The sequence below is a fragment of the Dendropsophus ebraccatus genome, chromosome 3 (genome assembly GCF_027789765.1).
Source record: "Dendropsophus ebraccatus isolate aDenEbr1 chromosome 3, aDenEbr1.pat, whole genome shotgun sequence".
NCBI classification, from domain to species: Eukaryota; Metazoa; Chordata; class Amphibia; order Anura; family Hylidae; genus Dendropsophus; species Dendropsophus ebraccatus.
In genome coordinates, this window is record NC_091456.1 from 194,068,759 (window position 1) to 194,082,407 (window position 13,649).

General features: G+C 44.9%; 2 protein-coding genes across 2 annotated transcripts in view; both read left to right on the plus strand.

Annotated features, from left to right (window-relative positions):
* LOC138786650 (zinc finger protein 585A-like) overlaps positions 1-13,649 on the plus strand; it is a 214,893-nt gene that overhangs the window by 105,320 nt on the left and 95,924 nt on the right. The gene's annotated exons all lie outside the window — the stretch shown is intronic.
* Positions 1-13,649, plus strand: part of LOC138787611 (zinc finger protein 850-like) — a 61,606-nt gene that overhangs the window by 3,732 nt on the left and 44,225 nt on the right. The window contains exons 3-6 of the mRNA XM_069964952.1: positions 1,372-1,429; positions 9,348-9,440; positions 9,537-9,675; positions 12,522-13,211. Of these exons, the coding sequence (XP_069821053.1) occupies positions 1,372-1,429; positions 9,348-9,440; positions 9,537-9,675; positions 12,522-13,211 (980 nt within the window). The remainder of the gene's footprint in view (positions 1-1,371; positions 1,430-9,347; positions 9,441-9,536; positions 9,676-12,521; positions 13,212-13,649) is intronic.

Here is a 13,649-nt window from a genome sequence, read left to right on the forward strand (position 1 = left end):
GAAGTCACAGGGCCAGAAGACTTTTCCCTCCTAATAATAACTAGATATCTCCCAGCAAACTAATGCTCAATATCCGCTGGATCCATCCCAACATTTCCCGCCAATAATTCTTTCCTCCAATAGAATTCTAAGTCTTTTCCAATCCGTCAGCTTTCCGGGGATTAGGAGAGAATCCCATAAGAAGTAATGGCCGTTGTGTTCCGGCGCTCCTGCCGCACGCTCTCTGCTACTATTGTTATATCCTGTGTATATGTATATATAAAAGCAGCTAATAAAGATGGTGGATACTACTACTATTCTGCTATTGGTCGGTGTAACATTTATGGGCGGGGCCTATTGGGGGGAATATATACAGCAACATACAGAATAATAACAGAACAACTGATGACATTTTACCAGCAATTCCAGGAATAGAAATGTCTGCATCTTAGCGTGGGTTCGTACTACGGAATTCTTGCAATGTCCGCGGAATTCTGTCGTGTGTCCGCAAAGTCACATGTCACTTCTTTCGGCGGAATATGCCAGCCCATAGAATGGTGTCTATGGAGCCGGTGGAAAGGCGCGCGCCCGTGCTCGCGGACACACGACAATTCCGCGGACATTGTCCGCGAGAATTCCATAGTATGAACCCCAGTTTAGAGACCTGGGACCTCATAGTAACCTGCCAGGACGGGTATCCCGACACTGTAGGGCATTAGGCGGTTGGTAAACGTGAGTACAAGTATCTTCTCTTCTCCTCTACTACTCCCAGCTACGCTATCCTGGCAGAGTACAGTGCTACATTGGACAGGGCCCTTAAAGAAGAAGTTTGGCCAAAAGTATTTTTTAATATGTTATTACATAAGGAAAGTTAGACAAATTCCTAATCTACACTTATTATTGGAAATGCATATATACAGCTATTTTCCTCAATTTAGTAGATCAGGCAGGCTCAATTTCTTGAAAAAAACGTGACGTCACGAACCAGAGCAGAGCTGGGTGTAATTTCCATGATGCGTCCAGCAAGGGGCGCAGTATATGGAGAAATTACATTGTAATGTCTCCATAGTGGTTGCAGTCATTCAAAGCAGCTTCTGCACTCACTTTGTGGCAGGAAGAGTCTCGCCGGCACCCATTCATCCCTCACCAGCTCCCCTAGCCCCCCAAGAACCCCCACACGTACATCCCGCCGGCTGCTCTCACCTAGGCCCCCCCCTCGCACCTGTTCAACCCGCGGCCGCCCTCCCCGCTCTCTCTCCCACTGCAGTCAATGACTTTGTGGCTGGAGAGAGACAGCTGGGACCACGGTACAGCAGCGCTCTCCCCGCTGCACACAGGACCGGGCAGCAGGGACAGCGCTGCTGTATCGTAATCCCCGCTGTCTTTCTCCAGCCACACAGTCATTGACTGCAGCGGGAGAGAGCGGGGAGGGTGGCCGTGGGATGAACAGGTGCGGGGGGGGGCGCAAGGTGAGGGTGGCCGCGGGATGAACAAGTGCGGGGGGGGGGGGGGGCTAGGTGAGGGCGGCCGTGGGATGGACAGACGCGGGGGGGGCTAGGTGAGGGTGGCCGTGGGATGGACAGGTGCAGGGGGGCTAGGTGAGGGCTGCCGCGGGATGGACAGGTGCGGGGGGGGGCTGAATGAGGGCGGCCGTGGGATGGATAGGTGAGGGCGGCCGTGGGATGGACAGGTGCAGGGGGGGGGTGCTAGATGAGGGTGGCCGTGGGATGGACAGGGGGGGAGGGGCTAGGTGAGAGCAGCCGGCGGGATAGACGGGTGGGGGGTCCTTGGGGGGGATAGGGGAGCCGATGCAGGATGAATGGGTGCCAGCAAGACTCCTCCTGCCACAAAGTGAGTGCAGAAGCTGCTTTGAATGACTGCAACCACTATGGAGAGATTACAATGTAATTTCTCTATATACTGCGCCCCGTGCTGGACGCTTCATAGGAATTACACCCAGCCCTGCTCTGGTTCGTGACGTCACTTTTTTTTTTTTTATAGAAATTGAGGAAAATAGCTGTATACGTGCATTTCCCATAATAAGTTTATTAGGAATTTATCTAACTTTCCATATGTAAAGACTACCACGACAGACTACCACTTCTCCGGTCTCCTACCTGCACCTGCAGTTATTGAAGTTATACTTTTTGTGTATTGCACTGAAGCGCTAAGTAAGCAGATGTTATTCTGGTTAACCTCTGAAGGATGGAGCCAATTTTCATTTTTGCGTTTTCGTTTTTTTCCTCCTTGTGTTTAAAAGGCCATAGCACTTGCGTTTTTCACCTAGAAACCCACATGAGCACTTATTTTTTGCGGCAATAATTGTACTTTGCAATAGCAGACTTAATTTTTGCATAAAATTTGCTGCGAAAGCAGAAAAAAATTATATGCGCGGTGAAATTGAAAAAAAAAAAACAATTCTTTTTCTTTGGGGTGGCTTCAATTTTAGGCCGTTCGTCCTATGGAAAAAAAAGTTGGTAAGATTTAAACGATATGCAACTTCCATAACTTTTATATTATTTCATGGCTTTTTAAAAAAAAAAAATAAAACCTTTTGCATCAAAAACGTTCCCTAAAATCGCTCCATTCCCAGGCTTATAGCGCTTTTATCCTTTGGTCTATGGGGCTGTGTCAGGTGTCATTTTTTGCGCCATTATGTGTTCTTTCTATCGGTACCTTGATTGCGTATATGCGACTTTTCGATCACTTTTCGTTACAATTTTTCTGGATTTGATGCGACCAAAAATGCACGATTTTTGCACTTTGGCGGGTCTTTGGGCTTACTCAGTTTACTGTGCGAGATCAGGAATTTGATAAATAGTTTGCGTGATTACGAACGTGGCGATACCAAACATGTTTATTAATTAATTTATTTATATTTATAAAATGGGGAAAGGGGGGGTGATTCAGACTATTAGGGGAGGGTTTTTTTTTTTTTTTATCAATGAAGACATTTTTTTTTTTTTTCAGTTATACAGTAATTAGAAGTCCTCCTGGGGTTAGGGTTATTCCCCCCTGGGGTTAGGGTTATTCCCCCCCTGGGGTTAGGGTTATTCCCCCCCTGGGGTTAGGGTTATTCCCCCCCTGGGGTTAGGGTTATTCCCCCCCTGGGGTTAGGGTTATTCCCCCCCTGGGGTTAGGGTTATTCCCCCCCTGGGGTTAGGGTTATTCCCCCCCTGGGGTTAGGGTTATTCCCCCTGGGGTTAGGGTTATTCCTCCTGGGGGACTTCTAATACAGCTATACTGATCTCTCATAGATCAGTGTAGCTGTATTACACAGCACCGATCCATGAGATCGGTGCTCTATTGCTTTGGCCTGCTGCAGACCAATGCAATAGAATACTGAGCCGGGATCAGCGTCATGCCCACACTGAGGCCTGGCCCGGTAAGACCAAGGGATCCCCCCCTCTGCGATTTCATAGGGGGGGGGGGGATCCCAGCCATAGCCATAGGCTGTATCCCAGTTTTCCAGGCGGTCCTCCCGCTGTATTCACCCGCTGCATGGAGTGGGCAGACAGCGGGAATCTGATGCCAAGCGTTCGGGGTTCATACGAACACGAACCTCGGCAGATTCGGACCATCCTTAGTTTTAAGGCTCAAGCACACTGAGCAATAGGCGAGGAAATGAAGAGAAATCCGCTCTTAATTTCTGCTTGAAATTCCTCCTGTAAAATATGAACAGACCAATGTTCCATTGTGTTTAATGGGATTTCCGCTCTGTTGTTCACACTTCACAATTTTCTGCTGCAGATCCGCTTTCCGCCCAAAGAAGTGACAAGTTAGGTTCCTTTTACACGGAGCATTATCGTTCGAATTGTCACGATAACGATGGCATTTGAGCGATAATCAATCGGTTCGTGTAAACACAGAGAACTATCAAGCGACAAGCAAGAAATTGTTTATTTTGATCTTTCAAAAATCTCAAAATTTTTCAACTTTTCTCAAATCATTGTTCGCTAAAAATTCGCAGCTCGCTTTGTGTAAACAGTCCTTCACAGATTGACCTCATGTGTGAGATGGGCTTAAGTTCCCAGACCAGCATTGACCTTTCTGACCGGTGAATCCAGCATTTTATGGGGGAGATTTATCAAAGGGTGTAAAATTTAGACTTGCCACAGCAACCAATCACAGCTCCTCTTTTCTTTCACCAGAGCTGAAAGCTGAGCTGTGATTGGTTGCTGTGGGCAGTTTGCACCAGTCTAAATTTTACACCCTTTGATAAATCTCCCCCTATGTGTCTAGTCAGTCTCCAAACTGCAGGGCTGCTTCTCTCCTCTTCCTGCTCACTTATCCCCCTTGGCCCCTTCCCCATAAGGGACTCAGCAAATCCATCTTCACTTTGCTCCTCTGTAATATAGATGGAGCAGATAAGAAGTACGGGAGGGGGGAGGCTGGGAAACAGCTTTTGGAGTACAGAAAAAGGCATTTATGCCTAGCAAAACCTATTAAAGATTTTTATAAAATTGCTTATACTATTGATTTCTGCAAAAATATTTTAAATGACAGATAGTTGGATGTAGCTCTACGGAGGCCGGAAAAATATGGATACAGCCTATGGCTATATTATTTGAGTGATGTCACTATCTCACATTATATATTATTACCGGGAGCAGGAAAAGCCGCTACTGAAACTCACCAAACACTATGTGGGAGATTTATCAGACATGGTGTAAAGTGAAGCTGGTTCAGTTGCCCCCGGCAACCAATCAGATTCCACTATTCATTCCTCACAGACTCTTTGGAAATTGAAAGATTGAATTTGATTGGTTGCCGGGGGGCAACGGAGCCAGTTTCACTTTACACCATGTCTGATTAATCTCCACCAATAACTTACCTGGGAAAAGACAGAAACACCAATTGCTGTTACTGATACCACTGCCCATAAATGGAGGAATAGTAACATTCATCTACTCATACTCCACAATCCCCGGAGCCATAGCTGTAATCACACATATACAGCTCTACTGTGTACACATACAGCTCTGCTACATGTACATTACACATCTACAGCTCAGCTACATGTACATTACACATATACAGCTCAGCTACATGTACATTACACACATACAGCTCAGCTACATGTACATTACACACATACAGCTCAGCTACATGTACATTACACATATATACAGCTCAGCTACATGTACATTACACATATATACAGCTCAGCTACATGTACATTACACACATACAGCTCAGCTACATGTACATTACACACATACAGCTCAGCTACATGTACATTACACACATATACAGCTCAGCTACATGTACATTACACATATACAGCTCAGCTACATGTACATTACACATATACAGCTCAGCTACATGAACATTACACATATATACAGCTCAGCTACATGTACATTACACATATACAGCTCAGCTACATGTACATTACACATATACAGCTCAGCTACATGTACATTACACATATACAGCTCAGCTACATGTACATTACACATATACAGCTCAGCTACATGTACATTACACATATACAGCTCAGCTACATGTACATTACATATACAGCTCAGCTACATGTACATTACACATACAGCTCAGCTACATGTACATTACACACATACAGCTCAGCTACATGTACATTACACATATATACAGCTCAGCTACATGTACATTACACACATACAGCTCAGCTACATGTACATTACACACATACAGCTCAGCTACATGTACATTAAACATATATACAGCTCAGCTACATGTACATTACACACAGACAGCTCAGCTACATGTACATTACAAACATACAGCTCAGCTACATGTACATTACACATATACAGCTCAGCTACATGTACATTACACACATACAGCTCAGCTACATGTACATTACACACATATACAGCTCTGCTCCACACACATTACACATATATACAGCTCAGCTACATGTACATTACACACATACAGCTCAGCTACATGTACATTACACATATATACAGCTCAGCTACATGTACATTACACACATACAGCTCAGCTACATGTACATTACACACATACAGCTCAGCTACATGTACATTACACATATATACAGCTCAGCTACATGTACATTACACACATACAGCTCAGCTACATGTACATTACACACATACAGCTCAGCTACATGTACATTACACATATACAGCTCAGCTACATGTACATTACACACATACAGCTCAGCTACATGTACATTACACACATATACAGCTCTGCTCCACACACATTACACATATATACAGCTCAGCTACATGTACATTACACACATACAGCTCAGCTACATGTACATTACACACACATACAGCTCAGCTACATGTACATTACACACATACAGCTCAGCTACATGTACATTACACACATACAGCTCAGCTACATGTACATTACACATATATACAGCTCAGCTACATGTACATTACACATATACAGCTCAGCTACATGTACATTACACATATATATATATACAGCTCAGCTACATGTACATTACACACATATACAGCTCAGCTACATGTACATTACACATATATACAGCTCAGCTACATGTACATTACACATATACAGCTCAGCTACATGTACATTACACATATACAGCTCAGCTACATGTACATTACACATATACAGCTGAGCTACATGTACATTACACATATACAGCTCAGCTACATGTACATTACACACATATACAGCTCAGCTACATGTACATTACACACATATACAGCTCAGCTCCATGTACATTACACACATACAGCTCAGCTCCATGTACATTACACATCTACAGCTCAGCTACATGTACATTACACACATACAGCTCAGCTACATGTACATTACACATATATACAGCTCAGCTACATGTACATTACACATCTACAGCTCAGCTACATGTACATTACACACATATACAGCTCAGCTACATGTACATTACACATATACAGCTCAGCTACATGTACATTACACACAGGGCTCTGCTGCAGGTATATATAACACACACATACACAGCTCTGCTCCACACACATCACACACACACAGCTCTGCTGCATACACATCACTTCAGCTCATCCAGCACAGCAGAGTCCTGCATACACTGAGCAGCAGCCCCTGATCATGTGACTCCTCCTCCATGTGACTGATCACATGACTGTGACATCATGGCAGGTCCTGGAAGCACAGGGGAAGCACACGGCTCCTGTACGGCTCCTCTCTGTGTTAGTATTATTATTATTATTATTATTATTATTATTATGGGATTAGTTGTAGTTTGGGGACATAGAAGCGGCTGTATAACCGTTATTAATAATCCAGGAGACCGGACGCGTCATACACATTGGGAATATTTTCATTTTTAAAGTGACTGTACCACCAGGCCCAGGCTGAAGCACTGGAGCCGGACTGACCCACCCCCAATGGGAGGAAACCTCCGTACTTCTATGACAATGCTCCATTTGAATCAATGGAGCTGTATCATAGAGGAACTCGGGGTTTCCTCCCATTGGGGGTGGGTCGGTCCGCCTCCAGTGCTTCAGCCCAGGCCTGGTGGTACAGTCACTGTAACGGAAAGAACTTTGCAAAAAAAAAATTGGTTCTGTAAGTGACTTTTTTTCAAAGATTATAACAAATTGGTAAAAATGGTGGCCGCACAATGTAATACACACAAAAACTGCCTGTGCTCCCTTGTCCCTTTACAGTGACTGTACCACCATTAGAATCAATGGAACCCTATCATGGAGGGGCAGGAGTTTCCTCCCACTAAGGGTGGGTCGGCCGCCTCCAGTGCTTCAGCCTGGGCCTAGTGGTACAGTCACTTTAATTTCCTATCAAGTTGCCTGATAAAGCTGGATGTATTCAACTTTTGCCGCCACCCGGAGCGGAAATCAAAGGCAGACAGCCGACATCTGAGTGTGAGAATGGGCTTCGCTATTACTACTCTGTGACCGGAGCGGAAATCATAGGCCGCCGCTGAGACGCTCATCTCTTATACTGTCCCCAGCGCTGTGTGCACCGCAGCTTCTACCACAGTATTACTCCTCTGTGACCGGAGCCGCTGAGGTAGTGACTGTATGTGATGTTACATTGTCTCATCTTCTCTCCATACATTACAGGATCCTCTACTGATAATTCTCCAGAGCGACCGATCAACCATGGAGAGAGACAGAGACAAGATGGCCGACAGGATAATAACCCGCACCCTACACATACTCTTCCTGCTTACTGGGGAGGTGAGGGATTCTGGGAGTGATGTCATCATGACATCATTCTTATCTATGGAATAACAGATGGATAGGACTGGGGAGGTGAGGGATTCTGGGAGTGATGTCATCATGACATCATTCTTATCTATGGAATAACAGATGGATAGGACTGGAGAGGTGAGGGATTCTGGGAGTGATGTCATCATGACATCATTCTTATCTATGGAATAACAGATGGATAGGACTGGAGAGGTGAGGGATTCTGGGAGTGATGTCATCATGACATCATTCTTATCTATGGAATAACAGATGGATAGGACTGGAGAGGTGAGGGATTCTGGGAGTGATGTCATCATGACATCATTCTTATCTATGGAATAACAGATGGATAGGACTGGGGAGGTGAGGGATTCTGGGAGTGATGTCATCATGACATCATTCTTATCTATAGAATAACAGATGGATAGGACTGGGGAGGTGAGGGATTCTGGGAGTGATGTCATCATGACATCATTCTTATCTATGGAATAACATGGATAGGACTGGAGAGGTGAGGGATTCTGGGAGTGATGTCATCATGACATCATTCTTATCTATGGAATAACAGATGGATAGGACTGGAGAGGTGAGGGATTCTGGGAGTGATGTCATCATGACATCATTCTTATCTATGGAATAACAGATGGATAGGACTGGAGAAGTGAGGGATTCTGGGAATGGATGGAGTGATAGTAATGTGTCTCTCCATACACAGGATTACACAGTAGTGAAGAAGTCCTCTAGTGGGCGCTGTGGGGCCACTGGGTGTGAAGGATGGGGAAGAACCCTGAGCCCAATCCCGGGGCCCCTGATACATGAGGAAATGGAGGAAGAGAAGATCCTAGAAGTCACCAACAAGATGGTGGAGCTGCTGAGTGGAGAGGTGAGACTGTGGCTGCTGGGAATGCTGGGACATTATACAGTAACACCACTGGAGGGGTGGGGGGGATGACTGTGTGACCATTGTGTGTGTCAGGTTCCTATAAGGTGTCAGGACGTGGCGGTCTATTTCTCCATGGAGGAGTGGGAGTATGTAGAAGGACACAAGGATCAGTACAAGGATGTGATGCTGGAGGATCAGCAGCCCCTCCCATCAGCAGGTAATAGACAGGACTATATACACACCTCCTCTCTGTATTATCTGGATGGAAAGAATGAATTCAGTCTCTGTATGTGTTCCCTCCAGTCAGATCCAGTAAGAGAACAGCACCAGAGAGATGTCCCCGTCCTCTTCTCCCACAGGATCAGGATCAGGTAGATGAAGATGTTCACTATGATCTGTACATCCCACCTGACTTCTCCTCCTGTCTGATGACTTTTACAATATTTCTCTCACATCTTACGAATCAGGGGGAAGATGGGAACAATATTAATGCCCCAGAGACAGATGTGAGTAGTACTGATGTTATAAACATAATAGTAAAAGAAGAGACAGACGTCTGGGGTGATGAGAAGTATAAGGAGGACATCACTACAGGTAACCACCCACGTGAGTAGTGACCACTTAATGCAGAGAATGACTGACTAATGTTGTACCATCCTTAAAGGAGAAGTCCAGACAAATTTAATTTTTGATATGTTATTACTTATGGAAAGTTATACAAATTTCTAATGTACATTAATTATGAGAAATGCACATATAGGGCTATTTCCCTTCATTTAGTAGATCAGGAAGTGTTAGAATTCTCTCAGATACAGTGACGTCACGACGAAAGGTGTAATTCCTATGGAATGTCCAGCAGGGGGCGCTCTCTATATGTAGAAGTCTATGGAACATTATTGTTTCTATGGATTTCTATGTGAAGTAATGTAATGTAGTGTACAGTGCTTTACTGAATGAATACATCTATGGAATACTTTAAAGAGCAAGTGTCCTTGCTCCCCAAAGTATTGCATAAATGTATTCAATCAGTACATTAGGATATCACAGTAGGCCCGCCGATCCGCCGCATTCCCGCCTATCCGGACTATGTATACTGAACTACTGCTCCCATCATCTGCTCATAGTATGAGCAGGTGATGGGAGCAGTAGCTGAGTTATGGCTATCACTTGCCGGGCACAGGGGGGAGCCGATCATCACACAAGAGCGCTCCCCCCTCCTCCTCATTCCGGGATCCGGGGAACCTCCCCCTTATCCGAGGGCTGACTCCCCGTCTGGCCTCCGCTCGCCCCTTACACATACCGGCTCCCGATGCATCCTGGTGTCCGCACTGATGCATCGGGAGCCGGTATGTGTGGGGGTAGAGCGGCGGCCAGGCGGGAAGTCAGCCCTGGGATAGGGGGGAGGTTCCCCGGATCCCGGAATGAGGAGGAGGGGGGAGCGCTCCTGTGTGATGAGCCCCCTGCGCCCGGCAGCAGGCAAGTGATAGCCATAACCCAGCTACTGCTCCCATCACCTGCTCATACTATGAGCAGATGATGGGAGCAGTAGTTCAGTGTATATAGTCCGGATCGGCGGGAGTTCGGCGGATCGGCGGGCTTACTGTCATATCCTAATGTACTGATTGAATACATTAATGCAATACTTTGGGGAGCAAGGACACTTGCTCTCCAAAGTATTCCATAGATGTATTCATTCAATAAATCACTGTACACTACATTACATTACTTAACCTAGAAATCCATAGAAACAATAAAGTCCAATAGACTTCTACATATAGAGCACCCCCTGCTGGACACTCCATAGGAATTACACCTTTCGTCGTGACGTCACTGTATCTGAGAGAATTCTAACACTTCCTGATCTACTAAATGAAGGGAAATAGCCCTATATGTGCATTTCCCATAATTAATGTACATTAGAAATTTGTAATAACATATCAAAAATTAATTTTGGCTGGACTTCTCTTTAAGAAGGGTACCTGAAATTTGTAGTAGAGATGAGGCTGGTGACTACAGACCAGTTACCTGACATCTGTAGTAGTAAATAAGATGTAAACTTCTAAAAAAAAAATTTTTAATTGATCTTCTAAAAATGTATGACTTGATGTATCCAAACCAGCATGGCTTTACTGAGGTCCGATCGTGTCAGACTAATCTCATGGATTTCTCTATGTCACAAGAACTGGATAAATGATAGAGGTGTTGCTATGAATATTGCTACTCTGGACTTCAAGTGAATGTACCTTTAGTTACATTACTTTAAGTTTTTTACATCAATAAACTGGTGCGAGCGTGGGGATGCCAGTCCTGCGGCCCTTCTTTTGAACCACCACCCCGATTCCCGCGTATGGCGCAGGTCTCTGCCGGGCACAGGTCTTGCCTGAAGTACTGGTAATGGAGGGTATTCTGAGCAGAGACTGGTTACAAGTGGTGTCCATGGAGGTCTGTTCTGGGTCCTTTTCTGTCTTAAAGGGAACAGGCTCCCGACCCCCCGTTAGAGCCCCCTATACTTACCTAATCCCGCGGGGTCCCACTTCTGGATCCGGTCGGGTGATGAAGATCTCAGGTGCAGCAGCCCGGCGCGCGCGCTGAGAGATGAGTCCAACACCCATAGAGAATGACAGGAGAGTCCAGCGCTCCGTCATTCTCTATGAGCGTTGGACTCATCTCTCAGCGCGCGCGCCGGGCTGCAGGGGCTGAGATCTTCATCACCCGACCACCTCCAGAAGCGGGACCCGGCGGGATTAGGTAAGTATAGGGGGCTCTAACGGGGGGTCGGGAGCCTGTCAACCCGGCACGGGGGGTGACAGGTTCCCTTTAATCATGAATTAGAGACATAGGAGAAGGTTTGGTAGGTAAGGATAGTGACATAGGAGAAGGGTTGGTAGGTAAGGATAGTGACAAAGGAGAAGGGTTGGTAGGTAAGGATAGTGACATAGGGGAAGGGTTGGTAGGTAAGGATAGTGACATAGGGGAAAGGTAGGTAGGTAAGGATAGTGACATAGGAGAAGGGTTGGTAGGTAAGGATAGTGACATAGGAGAAGGGTTGGTAGGTAAGGATAGTGACAAAGGAGAAGGGTTGGTAGGTAAGGATAGTGACATAGGAGAAGGTTTGGTAGGTAAGGATAGTGACATAGGAGAAGGGTTGGTAGGTAAGGATAGTGACATAGGAGAAGGGTTGGTAGGTAAGGATAGTGACATAGGGGAAGGGTTGGTAGGTAAGGATAGTGACATAGGGGAAAGGTAGGTAGGTAAGGATAGTGACATAGGAGAAGGGTTGGTAGGTAAGGATAGTGACATAGGAGAAGGGTCGGTAGGTAAGGATAGTGACCTATATCATGTGACACTTATCTATTGAGACCACATCTGCAATACTGTTGGGGTGGGGGTCTACAAAAAATCATCCATGCTTCTAAGATGAAAGATAAAAGATGAAATCTCTTTCTTGGCAGATGACTGTACCTGGGGTTCAGAGGGACATCTAATATTTTCGAAGGATCATATCACACAGGATAAACATGGAGAACATTCTATTACCCCAGATATACCCCCGGCCCCTCACAACAAAGATCTCTCATCTCATCCTGTTACAGAAGTCCTGTCTACTGATTCATCACAGACTGTTAAGCAAAATAAAAGTCACAGAAATTATGTTAAATGTGAAAAGAATCCCTTAGCTAAGACATTTACATGCTCTGAATGTGATAAAGGTTTTATTCGTAAATCAACACTTATTGAACATCAAAGAATTCACACTGGGGAGAAGCCATTCACATGCCCTGAGTGTGGGAAAAGTTTTACTCAGAAATCACAACTTAGTACCCATCAAAAAAGCCACACAGGGGAGAAGCCATTTTCATGTTCAGAATGTGGAAAATGTTTTCATCGGAAAATATATCTTGTGGAGCATCAGAGAACGCACACAGGGGAGAAGCCATTTTCATGTTTAGAATGTGGGAAAAGTTTTACAGTGAAATCAACTCTTGTTAAACATCAGAGACTTCACACAGGGAGTAAGCCATTTTCATGTTCAGAATGTGGGAAATGTTTTATTCAAAAACCACATCTTATTAAACATCAGGCAATTCACATAGGAAGAACTTTCTTTCGCAATCCAGATGTGGAAAGTCTTTTAAGCAAAAGTCAAATCTAACTGCACGTTAACTCCTTAGGGACCGATGATATACTCATACGCCAATGGGTCACAAAGGGGGAACAGAGAGGGCTGTGACTCCGCTCTTTACTACACCAATCCCGTGGGCTGTTCCAGCTAATTAACCATTTATATGATGTCAAAACACAATCCATGCAATCGCAAAGGGGGCAATCTGTCCTACTTGCCTGGCTGGGCCTTAGCAATGCTATGATGCAAATCTCTGTTTGGCAATTGTTTACTATCGGCTTCAACAACTCTTAGTAATCGAGTGCTGATTACAGAGATCAATGCAGTAAATATACACTGCATTATCATTTTTTTAACATATTGCAACTTAAATAATGTGCAATACTCATAGATGTCCCCTAGGGGGACTACAGATTACTGTGTAAAAAAAAATATACAAGTTAAAAAAAATTGTTCC